The 14,052-nt window shown below is 37.1% G+C and overlaps 1 protein-coding gene across 2 annotated transcripts in view; it reads left to right on the plus strand.

Moving 5' to 3' along the window:
* Positions 1-10,758, plus strand: part of PDK3 (pyruvate dehydrogenase kinase 3) — a 53,337-nt gene extending 42,579 nt beyond the window's left edge. For both annotated transcript variants that reach the window (XM_084492826.1, XM_084492827.1), the window contains 6 exons: positions 792-869; positions 2,391-2,467; positions 3,270-3,371; positions 3,583-3,693; positions 8,272-8,385; positions 9,488-10,758. In XM_084492826.1, the coding sequence (XP_084348952.1) occupies positions 792-869; positions 2,391-2,467; positions 3,270-3,371; positions 3,583-3,693; positions 8,272-8,385; positions 9,488-9,631 (626 nt within the window). In that variant the 3' untranslated portion in view covers positions 9,632-10,758. The remainder of the gene's footprint in view (positions 1-791; positions 870-2,390; positions 2,468-3,269; positions 3,372-3,582; positions 3,694-8,271; positions 8,386-9,487) is intronic.
* The last annotated feature ends 3,294 nt before the right edge of the window (positions 10,759-14,052 follow it).

The raw sequence follows: 14,052 nt of genomic DNA on the forward strand, positions 1-14,052 counted from the left end.
TTCATGTGCTTGTTCCTAGCCAACCCTAATTATGAGGGGAAAAAAATCATTATTTTAAACTATTTTCATTAAGGTAACTTAAGCAGTGTAGTTGCATATAGTTGAGTTTGTAGTTCCTTCTTAGGCTAATGTGTTGCTTATTTCTGAGGTGTTTTTGCAAAGGAGATACCAGTAAATATTTAGAAAAACTAAAAAAATTTCAAACAAAAGATAACTTCAACTTTCTTGCTGTATTTCTGTCAGTACGTAAAGGTTGATATGGACTATGGGTAAGCTCTTTGTTGTGGTTTGGTAGGAGAGAACGAGTAATCTTAAAGACTTCAGATTCTCCCTGAGATGACATTGAAAAGTCAAGTGTTGTAAACTGTATCGTGGTTGAAAAAAATAAATTGTGGTTGCAATGTCATATTTTCTTTGTTTGATTAGGAGAGAACAAGTATTAAGTTGTGAATAGGACATGATAAATAAGTAGGTATTGTGGTCTGCCTAGGTTTAGATCCTTCCTCGTTTTAAGCCCTGAGCAGAGATGGAAAAGTAGCTTGCCTCTAGTAATTTTATGTTTTGTTTTGTGGGTTTTTTTTTTTTTTCAGAGCTTTAAATAGAATTTGCTCTTTCTTGACAAATTGGCAGTGAATCTATAGATAAAAAGAGATTAGAATGGATACCAGTTTCATGCTTGCAAACAGGTTAAAATTAGCGTTCTGCTTGTAGTCTTCAGATATGGGATAAACTTTGCTAGTCTTCTTTAGCTGGCTTTTCATAAGTTGGTGTTCTGTTCTCTCATTTTGTAGATGCTTATGAAACAGCTAAGATGTTGTGTGAACAATACTATATGGTGGCACCTGATCTGGAAGTTGAAGAATTCAATGGTAATTATGAAACTCATTTAAGTGATGTAATTAAGAAAAAGCATGTCTAATATCCATGGTTCACAGTTTTGGTAATTAATTGTAGGCTATAATTTGAACTCTGCAGTCCTATATGCAGCTACTTTTCTTGTCCTTATGTGTCCCTGTAGACACCTGGATTTTAGTTCATCACAATGATATTTATACAGAATGCTATCTGCTAAATTCACTACCACTTTAAGGAAAACAAAGGCATTTGAGAATCCTTGTGGCTGGGAAAGAAACAGGCCTGCCTCCTCATCTTTTAATGGAGCTCAAACTTATTTCATTTTTAAATACCCTCATAAATTCTACTCTCAGTCCCTTTTTTTTTTTTTTTTTTTTACTGTTTAAAAAAAAAAAAAGTCTTGAGTAATCATCTCACAAAGTTTGGACAGCAGTCCAAACAGAAGATGTTTCCAAACTTCATCAGAAGGCAAGGATTTGTAAAAGTCTCAGAAACAGAAAGTACTCAAAATTTTGAATTTGAAAAAAATAGAACCTTGAATTTGGTGAGGTATAAGAGAATTGGAGTATGGACTCAAACGAAATGAATATTAATAAGGCTGCAAGTTGCCTTACAACTAATTAAGCAGAACATTATTTGGATTTTCTCCTTTTCCAAAGGGTTTTTACCTGATCTTTTGGAAATTAGAAGACTTTGCATACCCTCCTATCTGTCTGTTAAAGTAGTATCTGGTATTATCATCAGCCCTCTGTGCCAAAACAGGATGAACTTGACTCTGTGCATTCATGTTGATATCCACCTGCAACTTCAGAAGCATGGGTTTAGAGCTTTCTCTTCAATGTGAACTGCTGCTGAGTCTGACAGGCTATGACTGTATAATTTAAGTCAGTAGATAATTGAATGTTCAGGGATGACTGCATCTTGAGCATGAAAACTGTCCTGGAACATATTAAGTGCAGCTATATTAATTCCTGCCAGTCAGCTAGCACCAGTGTCCAGAGCTGTGCCATGCTACACACCTCTGCTGAAGCACTAGCACAGTAAACAAAATAATAAATTATCATAATTTTCTTGTTCCAAAACATAATTTTAAATGTATGGTACTCAGACTTTCAAAATGTATTTTCAATGCTTTAATTAAGGGAGAATGTTTATTTTTTAGAATATTTAAACAGTGATTTTTTTTTTCACTTTTAAGACTTGTCCAGCAAATGTTTAAATATAGCATGTGTTTAGAAAAAAAAAAAAAATCCTACACAAGTGGGAAAGCTGTCATAAATACCACGTTTAGTACTGAATAACCCCTTCTTAGTCTAGTTTTATATCTAAAAGTCTGCTGACATTGTCTTAAAAAATCATTAGAACGTATCATTTAGATGATTAGCAGTAACTGATTTTTTTATGGATCATATTTTGCACTTGGAAAACGAAAACATGCATACATACTGCTCTTTTTCTATAGCTTCATGTTAATCCTATAAGTAAAAATGCTTCAAGATACCGTTTGAAAAAAAAAATCTTTTTTTTTTTTCCAGCTAAAGCTCCAAACAAGCCTATTCAAGTAGTCTACGTACCATCTCATTTGTTTCATATGTTATTTGAATTATTCAAGGTAGGTTGTACTTGTTAATATTTGGAAAGGGTTCGTGAACTTGTGTTACTGTTGAAATTGAGATTCTTTTCAGTGACAGTTCTGAAGTGTTGTTTCAGTTTTCCTTTCTTATTTTTATTCCAGTGAAGAGTTTGAAGCTTTGATGAATATGAATATCAGTTCACAATCCTCTTATGCCCTTATATAATTAAAAATAAATAAATCTGAGTTTTCCCTCTTCTCCTTTTGGCCTTTTGAAGCTGATTAATTTAAACTAACTCATAATAGTCTTTGCAATGATGATGTATTATCTTACAGTTTCTACAAGCTTGCTTCATTATTGCATGTGCCTTCTGCTTAAGAGCAGTGCATATGTCTGAATAATGTAAATGGCATGCTTTGTCTTGGTTTTGTGTTTTGTGAATCACTGGAACAACAGTGAACACAGAACATGAGGGCTACTGTATCTTTGGAATCAGACAGGTAATCTCTAGGTGGTGCAATTGAATAGATTTCCAGAAAAAAATTACACTTGGTCAGAGAATTTTTAGGAAAAAATGGTATTTTGGTTTTGATTGCTGGCACTAGTCAAGTATGTTCATTTAGATCTTCCTCTTTTGCTATTTGTAACACCACTTCTTGAGCAGAACAGATGAGAATTAGTATACTGCTTGTTTATGCTTTGGTACAAGTCATGAAACAGTGTGAAACCAGTAAATTCTAGCAATAAGTTATGTTAATGTGTGATGGACTGCCAGTGGAAACTCACAAAAAGCACATATGGTAAAGTTAGAATTAAAGACTTTTTTTCTTTTAACTTCAGAATTCAATGAGAGCTACTGTAGAGTTGCATGAAGGTAAGAGAGAAGGCTATCCATCGATCAAAACCTTAGTCACTCTGGGGAAAGAAGATCTATCTATTAAGGTAAGTGCCTAAAGATTAAGTTCATGTGCAGCTTACTAACTGTTAGGCTTAGAATAATGTGACTTGTAATTTGAAAAGTCAAATTAAGTACTGCATGACTTCTAATATTTGTTTCATATTCATTAATATTTCTAAAGTCATTTAGTTAATTTTAACGTGTTTTGCATTTTTTTCAGAACATGATGTTTAAAACTAACTTTTTATTCCTTAGATAAGTGATCAAGGTGGAGGTGTACCTTTAAGGAAAATAGACAGATTGTTTAATTACATGTACTCAACAGCACCCAGACCTAGTTTGGAGCCCACGAGAGCTGTGCCTTTGGTAAGCAATTGTAATACATAATTAAATGTCCCTGAGCACTACTCTGTCAATTTCCTTTCAGTGCAATTTAATGGATCAGATTTTCCATTGAATTAATAGTTTATTGTTAGCAATTCTACACAGGTAAAACACATCAGGAGAAAACGAGGCTTGTTATCACCACTTAGTCCTTGGAACAGAAAATTGTTTTTCTTTGTCTTGACATTATATTCTCGGAAACAAGCATGTCTGCATAAGCACAATATTTTCACAGGTTAATGGACAGGATTTTTAGTGCTGTATTACCATGAAGGTGTATAACCTAAAGAGCTCTTCCTTGATGCATAAATTACTGTTAATCTCAGTTTACTGTAGGAAATGCATTGAAGAGCTGAGCCATGCTCTGAGCAACAGCCCTTGAGAAACCCCTCCTGGTAATGCACAATATATGGAACTTTGAAAATGATTCTTGTGCAAGTTATGGACCATGAAAATGCATTTAAAAAAAAAAAAATCCCTGATGTGCATGTGATATCATCACATTTGGTATATTGTTGTTCAGTTGGAGATCTCATGTGCTGCTCTCGAATGAGATCAGATTTCAAACAAACAAAAAAATCCCATAGCTTCTAAGAAAATAATTATTTCAGTGCTGATTGTGTCTATTCTTTTAGTGGGCATGATTCTTTAAATTATTAGTAAAAAAAAATAATAAAACAGTTTACTAATAATTTAAATTGGTCATTCTGATAAAAATTGTACGGCTGCTGTTCCCTCTGTTACCTTTGGCTTTCAACAAGTAGGTTAATACTGATACTATGTTTTTATCTGTTCTTATTTTTGTTTTGTATTGTTTCTAATTTTTTGGTTGGTTTTGTTTTTCATGCAGCCCTTTATCTTCAAGAATGTCAAGAAAAAGTGTTATCTTGGAGGTTTCCTTTTCCTGTTTCTCATTTATCATGTTCTTGAGTGTTGATTTTTTTTTTTTTTTTTTTTTTTTTTTTGGGTACTTCTGTGGTTGAAGTGCCTTCAGGCAGCTAACATAATGTGGTGCCAGAGGGTGTATGACTATGCGTGATTCTGATATAAAACAATTAACAGTGAATTGAAGGTTGAAACCAAATCAGAGTGGTTCAGAGGCAACACATTTCTTTTTAGGCTATAAGTAGAACCTTTGTGGTACTGTCTTAGACCACAGATTATAGCATCATAGTGTGTAAGTGTATTGCATTGTTTTCACCAGTGCTTGATGTCACCATGGTATGTATGGAGCCCAGTTTTGTATCTACATTGACTTGCTATTAATTCTTCAAGGTTCCTCATTCTATGATATATCTTGGTAAAATGCTTCCAATGATACCATGCCTTTCATAAAATAATTTTTAAAAATCTTTCTGATAAGTGCAGTGATAAGGAACAGGCCTTAATTCAAATATGAACTTCTTTCTTAAAATCAAGAATGGTGGAATCTTTCTTGATTGATAATCTGCCTTTGTTCTGTCTCAGTTTTGATCAGCAATTTACTGTAGGAGCCTACAAAGATTTCTTGAAACTTGTCCTTACTATAAACTTGTACCTTGATTGCCAGTTGTATTCACTATTAAAATGTCTCTGCCTTTGTGACTCTGATTGTAAAATGTTCAGCTTAAGATTTACACTATATTCATTTTTTCTATTCATCTTTAGCAATACATTCCTGTATTTATTTCCTAATCTTCCAGACAGCTTACTTTGATTCGGTGGCATTTATACTTAGTTTTCTTCTGCTCTGCCCCATCCTCAGGCTTTTTTTTTTTCTTTTCAGTCTGTATGTCACTGTAGTCAGACCTGCAAAGTGTCCTCTCTTGTGAGCCTGGCAGCTTTTGCTCTGTGAATTGGACCTACCTGTATGACTGAACACTGTGAATTGTTAAGCTTTTATGTGTGGGGTTCAGATAGGGGGAAAAATAAATAAAAATCAAGAACTGCGAGTCTGTGGCATACCTTTCCACTAAGGAAAAAAAGGGCTTTCACAGTTAGGCTTGACATGTATTATGGTTCAGATCCAGTTATAAAAACAATTATTCCATACTTTGTATGTCAGTCTAAAAATAATCTCTCAGCAGAAAGGTTTCACGTGAATGAGTCATCTTCAGAGTCTATGCAGAGGGAAGGTTTCTTTATTGCTTAGTGCCAAAGACCAAACCACTTAAGAATTATGCTCTAGAAGGTAGGTCTGTGTTCACATGTCATTCTTGACTTAGGTAATACTCATAAACTAAATTGCAGTGCAGTGTAAATAGATGTATTTTTCTGCTCTAACTATCCCTCCCCTTGTTGTATGATCCCCCCGTCTCGTTTATGAAACGTTTATGGACTTGGAGCGGAAGAGAGGGCTTGTTTTGTTGATTGGTGGAAGTTCTTTCTCGGTGTTACTGCAAATGTTTTTTTAATCTGCTGAGAAACCTTGTTACCATGGCAGCATTCTGATTCTAGCAGGTCTTGTGCTCATCTGTGCTGTTATATGCGCACTGGAAACATTAGGAGCACATGGTAATGTTTAATAAGTGGATCTTCTTAGAGAATTTAATGATTCTCCCTTTGGCAGGATTTGTTTACGGTGCGAGAAGTGTGGCTTAAATCAGGTTCAATTAAACCTGTTGACACTAGTGACACTAATAATTTCCCGTTTGTTTAGTACATGCTATAATATTTAGTGAGAAATTGGCCCTAAAAAGCTTTTTCATCTCAAGGTAGGTGTGCCATTATTGACTATATTCTTCCCTCTAGGTCGAGTACAGACCTGTGTAGCAATCGATTCTTGATGATGGTCTCTTCTGCAAAATACATTGAGGCTTGCCTTAACCAGTTACTCATTGGTCATCTTTTGTTTTCGTATTTCTTACTAATTAACTGTTTTGGAAAATAACATGAAGACAGTATAGAGAAAAAAACAGAATTTTTTTGGGAAGAGTTGAAATAGCTATGTGGATCAGGACACAGTGTAAAAACACTTTCCTGGAAGGTGCAGGAGACAAACCAGAAGTTGGACATGGATTTCAAGGAGGTATAATTCTCCAGAGGGGGAAGTATATGTTGGGATTGCTTGGTACTTCCCTTTACCTGAGCTGAGCAGTATGTACCATCTACAATTTGCTTTTCAGTTACTTTGCTTTTTAGTTTTGTTAACGTATTTATTTTTCGGTCTCCAGAAAAGATACAAGTAAGCTTTTGGACTCTTTTTAAAAAATAAATAAATAAATAAATAAATAAATAAAAATTGTGAGTAGAAAAAAAATGTCTGTCTTCAGTGTTTCACTTTCCCCTTTTGCTCAGATGAACTGTTACAGTCCGTGTTCAGTGTGAGCAACGCTGTAATCAGTTAAAGATCACGACATTTAGACTTCTGTAAAACGGCAAAGAGGACAAAAGTTACTGTAGGAATGGTAGTTGACCTCAGGAGAATTTGTGATGGATGCTGTAATACAAAGCTCTTTAATATTCACCCTGGTCTCCCAAGGGATGTCTTATAAAGTGACATCACATTTGCCTATTGCACATATTGCAATGCTCAGAAATCCTGCTTCTTAGCCTTCTTTGTCTTATTTTGGGGCTTTGTTACTAAGATTCAGGGCTTTGTTTTCACTTATTGCAAGCCTAGTATTACATCAGTCAACTAAAATGTTTTACTCTCTCTTTGAACCCGTGCTCTTCCCCGTATCTTTCAGGTTGCCTTTGTAGAAATAGTATAGTGGGATGAGTTCACTGGTTTTCTGAAACTTCACGCGTTGAATTCTTCCTGCAACCCACCTTTTTGGAAAAGCTCTGTTACTCTATTGCCTCGTATATCCTTACTTTCAGGTGCTTGTATGTCTGGAGTCCTTCTGTTGTTGCTTTGGATAGCCCTGAAAAAATCAGGGGGATTCAGGTGAATAATCAAACAGTGATTGTCAGCACATACCCAGCCATCTGAAAGAGAGGGTCTATAGACCGAAATCTTACTCCTTGGCTGCAGTGAGAGTCTTGTTTATTTTTATGATAATTTCTTCTGGCAAGAGTGGGTTGGAAGAGGTGCACATTCTTTGCTGAAAGGGTAAACAATACCAAGGATTATTTGTCTTGTATTTCTTTGTACGTTGTTAATGAAGTTAATTTACTCTGTGGTAGTCTTCTGACCTCCGCTGTATCTGTGGCATCTGTCAAAAATTTGGTATTGCCAAAGAAAGAATGGAGCATTACATCAACGGTAATCATAGAGAGGAAGCCACAGGCAGTTTGCAGCTTTGATGATTGGAGGCAACATATTCTAGCTCTTTGAGAGAATAAAAAATAGACAAGATAAAGAAATAAACCTTTGTCAGGATTGTTTATTTTCTCCTTTTCTGTACTTAAGCTTAAAAAAAAAAACTGTATAGGAAAAAAGATTGCTCAAAGCATTGAATCCCAGCTTACAGTGCAGGCTGAGGAAATAAAGGAAAGCTTGAAGAATATATTGAGGCAAATCTGGTATTTAGAAATCTGGTGTTTAGGTATCTGTAACACATCTGTAACAGTGATCTGTAACACTTTTTTAAGCCTTCCTCATGTTTTTTTTTCTGTTTGTTTTCTTGTTTTTTCTAGGCTGGGTTTGGCTATGGCTTGCCAATTTCTCGTCTGTATGCTAGGTACTTCCAAGGTGACCTTAAACTCTACTCGATGGAAGGTGTTGGTTCAGATGCTGTAATTTATTTGAAGGTATGAATTTCACCCCCTTATAAGCTAGCAAGACAGTGCAACTTGAGAGTTTATAGCAGGCAGATGTTCTGCTTAATAACTGAACTTTCTTTTCACTCTTTGTTTTCAAATTCATAATCACTACTTTCTTTGTGTTTTATCCAAATTAATTACACAGAATCTTAAAAACAGAACTTTATATAAGTTAACATTGACACTAATACTGATTGGCTTGCTTTAGATTCTTTTTTTTTTTTTTTTTTTTTTCCAGTCCTGTGTTGGATCTTTGCATTTTGTTAACCCATGTAAATGCTGAATTTTCAAACAACTGTGTGATAAGAGAGAATTTTTGGATAATACTTTTTGATTCTATGAGTTTTGACTGCAGTAAAACTGGAACAAGACTTTTTGACTAACTCCTGACTAGTACTTTTTTTTTCTATGCTGTCCTTGACCATTGTGCCCTAGATAGTTTTGAACCTATTGTCCTTTTTCAGGAGTCAGGGGCTCTAAGTTAAAACTGCTTGAATTTCATCAGGGAATTTGAAAGAATATAGTGTAGCACATAGCTCATGCAGTGGTCATTGACTCAGTGTTACCTCTGTGCCTTGCTGCGTACAGTGAACAAGCTGTGGAATCCTGCACTAACTTCAGTTTCTGATGGATTTAATCTTCTATGTGTGTGCGTGGAGGAAAAAGGCATGGTGTTTCTTGGGGGGAGGAAGGGGGAAAGGCGTGCTAATCGATTGAACTATTATTTCCAGATTTGTGTGCTGACTGAGTCTGAGCTTATTGGGAAAGTTGAATATTTAAGTAAAGTATTAACGACTAATCTCTCTAAAATGCTCCTGACCAAAACTTTTTCCTCTTGGTGTGTAGGCACTACTCACTAAAAAATGTTCTCAAGTTTTATTTCTTTATTTTAACCTATTCTGAAATATAGTGCTTCAGGAACAAATGGTCACAGCTAAAGTATTTTCAAAATAGCATTGTGACATGTAACACTTGGATAATTAAGATACTTCTATAGTTACCACTTCTGTATTGGAACAACTCCCCAGAGCATCATCTTGCTCTTGGTGTCTCCAAGTGATATCTTACTGTTGCTTTTGTTTTCCCATAGGCCCTTTCAAGTGAATCATTTGAAAGACTTCCCGTTTTTAATAAGTCAGCGTGGCGACACTACAAGACCACACCTGAAGCAGATGACTGGAGCAATCCTAGCAGTGAACCAAGGGATGCTTCTAAATACAAAGCTAATCGATAATTTGCTACCTTTTGTCTCTGCTGGAGATGACCTCTGCGTTCAGTATAAAGTCTCTGCTTTGTTCCAAAATCCTTCAAACCACAATAGCTAATTACTTCCAAACAAAGACCTAATCAGGGCATTGAAAAATAGTAAGAACAAAGTGATGATTGGGACTTACAGGAAGGCACTAAGCACGTTTGGTATGTGACCTCTACCTACTTCACGGAATATGCTTGGTTGCTTCAGTCATGCATTGACAAAAGGGATTGCACTGTGATTGCGCCTAAGTACATAAAGTTGTAACAAAAGATACTATTTTAAGTGCCAATTTTTATTCCAGTAAGGATTGGCAGATTGTGCAGAATCCCTTTTCCTGGTGAACAGTATCTTGCACAGCAATATGGTGTAAGAGAGAAATTCTAGTGTAGTTAAATATATGCTTTGAAAATCCATTCTTTGCTGCATTTTATTTTGCTCAGTGTCACCTGTTACATAAAATTCCTTTGAGCTCTCTAGATTTTACATCTAATGAGCTTATAAATGCATAGTTCTAAAAAGGGTTGTACAGCTTTAAACTGATGCTTACCCCAAATTCCCAAAACCTTTTGTCAAGTGCATACAAAAATTATGTTGTTGTAAGACATTGGGACTTCCACTTTTTGGTATGCACCTTATTGATTCTCTTGACACAGAAACACAAATATATTTTTAAACATTTTTCCTTGTTTTAGGGAAAAATCGTAAGTAGTTAGATCATCTCTCCGTACAAAAAATCCTGTTAATGTGTGGGGGCAGGAGATAATTAAATTCCATGTTTATTGCCTGTCATCTTGGGGGGTGGGGGGGCTGAAGGGAGAGAAATCTGAAAGGCCGGCCAGCCAGTCATATTTGCCTTAAGCGTGTTGGTTGCTTGGAACCTGATTAGTTTAAAACCTGTAAATAGTTTGCAAAGTTATTTATATATTCAATGTCTGACAACAGTCTGGTAATCTGAATTTGTAGTGTATATAAAGATGTTGTACACCAGCTTTTGGAAAGTGTCATTGGTCTAAATAAATGAAACTGGAAGTATCAGAGAAATGGGAAGGGCAAAATATAGTTGGCACCTGATCTGAAAGAAAAAGAAAATTAAAGAGGACAAAACTGAGTGTTATCTCCTTAGCTTTGTTGTAGGGGTTACTACTGAGTATTAGGAAGCTGTTCTTCACCAAGTCTCTGCCAAAATTCTCTGCCAAATACTGTTTCTGCTACTATGGCCTTTCAGAATTAGCGAGGTTTCGAAGTTCTGGTGATGACATAGCCATGGGAGTAAAGGAGGTGAGGTGGAAGCAACTTTGCACTTTCACTTTCTCCTAGATGTTTTGATATTTCTTTGAAAGACATTGCAGATTTTAGTACAGAAAATGAAACACGTTTACTGAAATTGTGGGGGAACTGTCCTTTTTTCCTCTCAATATTTACTTTTGTAAAGAACCAGTCTGTTAGTTAAACAGGGAAACGCTGAGAAATTGCTAGATTTTAAAACAAACAAAACCCCTTAGTTTAACTTCATGACAGTACTTTGCACCTGCATAGCACATTTCATCAAAGGATTATAAGCAATAAGTTACATGTAGACCCACTTCTTTCTGAAAACTCAGACTCCTGATCTCCCAAACCTGTGCTCTCAGCTGTCCCAGTCCGTTCAGGAATGTGTATGCACGTAGTTCTTGAGTTTGCAGGGCTTGAGTCTCTGTAGGCTTCTCTCCGCTGAAGCTGAAGTCACGCTGGAGTGGCAGCTGGCTTCAGCACGGTCCCTGTCCTGCACGTCCCCGCAGAGTGCTGCAACACCGATGGAGGCAGAAGCAGCAGGAGGGCTGCTGAGCGCCCTGCAGAGCCCGACAGGTGGGATGAGGGAGCGTGCTGGGGGCTGCCGTGTCCCCAGCCAGACGTGCTGAATGCTCCCTGGGAAGTCTTTACAGGGTGCAGTGAGGGCGTAACCGTGCGACCTCCAGAGCAATAATTTCCTCTGGCTGTGCAGGAGGCAGATGGACATTCAAGCGGCGCGGCTCTGCTGCTGTGGTGGAATCGGTGCAAGCTGATGTGACTTCCAGCTGATGTTCCAGTTCTACTAACATTTAGTCAGTTAACTTCTGCCTTCACCCCTAACGTCTTACTGTTTTCTTGAATTCATTTCAGGTTGCGTTTTTTTCTACTAAAAATAGGAATTTGTGATGAAACTAATATTTTCCCAGTTGTATGTGATCGCTTTTTTCCTGGAACATTACCTAAAAATTACCAAAAACATTCCAAGGAATAAGGTAGTCTGTGTAAGAAGCTGAAGTTCAGCTTTTGTTAGAAATCATATTTTGTAGTAGCAAATCCTGACCTGGTGCTTCTTTTTGGCACCCTCCTTATAAATGAAGAGGAGAGGGAACAAAAAAAGAGGATGCAAACATACTGAAATGTGAAATGACTTCATGAAGTGACTGTAAGCAATGGAAGAAGCCAGCAAACAGAAGGTGAAATTCTGTGCAGGATCTTATGTTGTTAGTCATTTCACTTCCTTCTCAAAAACGGTTGGCTTTCAGGACTAAAGCGTTGTAGTACTTGGGAACTGAAGTCCCCTGAAATGGCGACCATTTCCAAGAACGAAGGTACAAACTGTTCAGAGCAGGAAAGTGGAGCACAAGGACTGCATTTATTTTTCCATTTTCCAAAGCTTGTCCTTGGGCATTATGCTGAACGAGTGAGCAGCAGCATTGCTCCTCTCTGACCTTGACCAGGCAGCCTGCACTTGAATCGAGATCTTTGGTGTGCCATAAATTATTTACTTACTGTCCTTATGCCGCATTCCTGCATAGGAGTATGTCTGGAAACTGTCTTTGGAAGCAACAGCAGCAGACCTTCAGGAATTTTCTAGTGGGTATTCCAGAAAAATGAGGGTGGATAGGTTTTTAGTATGGCTAGTTCGACTACAGATACTATTTTTACTACAGATACTGTTGTTTTTCCAGTTACTGCTACCTTTTTATTAGCTATTTGCTTTAATACTTTGGGGCAGTTAATTCCAAACTTAATTTTCTGACGTTATCAAAGTTTCTTTTTTATGGATTTCCGATGTGCGGCCTGCTGATGTTGCAACCTGCTTGTCTTGGATTGCAGGGCACAGTAAATAAGGAGGGAAAAAAGATGTTTTCAGTGAAAATGCTGTGTATCTTTTGTGTTTAGTGATTAACAGAAACAAATTTCCAAACAACTTCTGTATGTTGCAGTGTAACAGAATAGCTCAGCTTTCTCTTCTAGTGCCTGTTTCTCTGCTGTATCTGTTGTGAATGTGATACAATAACGCCCTGTCCAGTTTCATGCCAATAGACACGAAGCCTCTCCAAACAATATACACATCTCTGCTCCCTGCTTTTCTAGGCTTTGTTTTGAGGTGTCAGCGCGTGATGAGAAAGACAGTGAAATGGTCACAGGTGCGCAGTCTTGTCTCTGAACTCACTGTGATGGTCTGGAGTCGTACTGCAAGAGCCTTTGTCCTGCTGCAGTTTGTGCCACCTCTTGGGCACGTTCAGAGCAGGTCCCTTGAGACATGCACAAAGAACGTGGATGTGCATTCCCGTGCTCTGGGACAACTCAAGCTACTTTTTGGTTGTGTCAACTATGTTTGTTGCTCCAACTGGATAATGTAATTTTCTTTCTCTTCAGTGGCATGTAGAATTTGTTTGTTTTGCTTAAACAGCCGTTCACTTTGTCCAAAAAGTAAATGGAGTGACTATTTTTCACTGTAGTGTAATCTCCTCTTAGCCTCAAGGCAGGCTAAGTGTTTAGGGTGAAACCTTGACCTCATTGATATGGAAAACATTTCTCCCCCTTCACCTTTAATTTCTCCCCCTTCACCTTTAGTAAGCCTTACATGTTGGGTGCTGCAAAGTGATCTTGTTTGGTATAAACCACTCTGTAGAAAATGAACTAAATGTTTATTGTTAGTATTTATCTCGGCAATAACCGCGTCCAGTTGTGAGGTGTTTGGTTCGTATGCATGTTTCCTCCGTTCCCCTACAGATGCTGTGGTTGCTGCTAGATCTTCATCTCCTCTTCCTGACACTCACTTACCTACGAATTGTACCAGATAAGTGTTGTTTTGAGACCTTAAGGTAGCGTGATGGCAGGATGATGCCTTACTGAGCTCAAAGGTGAGTTTGATGGCAAGTGAGGAACGCAGTCACAAATTGTGTAGCGACTTCAGGGCTGAACCGTGCAAATGCTTGTACAAGTAGCAGCTTACGAGAGGCATCCCACTTAAGTGAATCTGTTCTCAGGATCAAGATTTAAGCTGTTGACATTCATTTGAAACAAAGTTTTTGTAACTAAAGTTTTAATTAAGAACTGATAAGAAAGTTTAAAATTCACATACTTTAAATGCCGTATTAAGTTGCCTTAAAAGATCTCAAAGT

The sequence above is a fragment of the Aythya ferina genome (assembly GCF_964211825.1).
Source record: "Aythya ferina genome assembly, chromosome: 1".
Taxonomy (NCBI): Eukaryota; Metazoa; Chordata; class Aves; order Anseriformes; family Anatidae; genus Aythya; species Aythya ferina.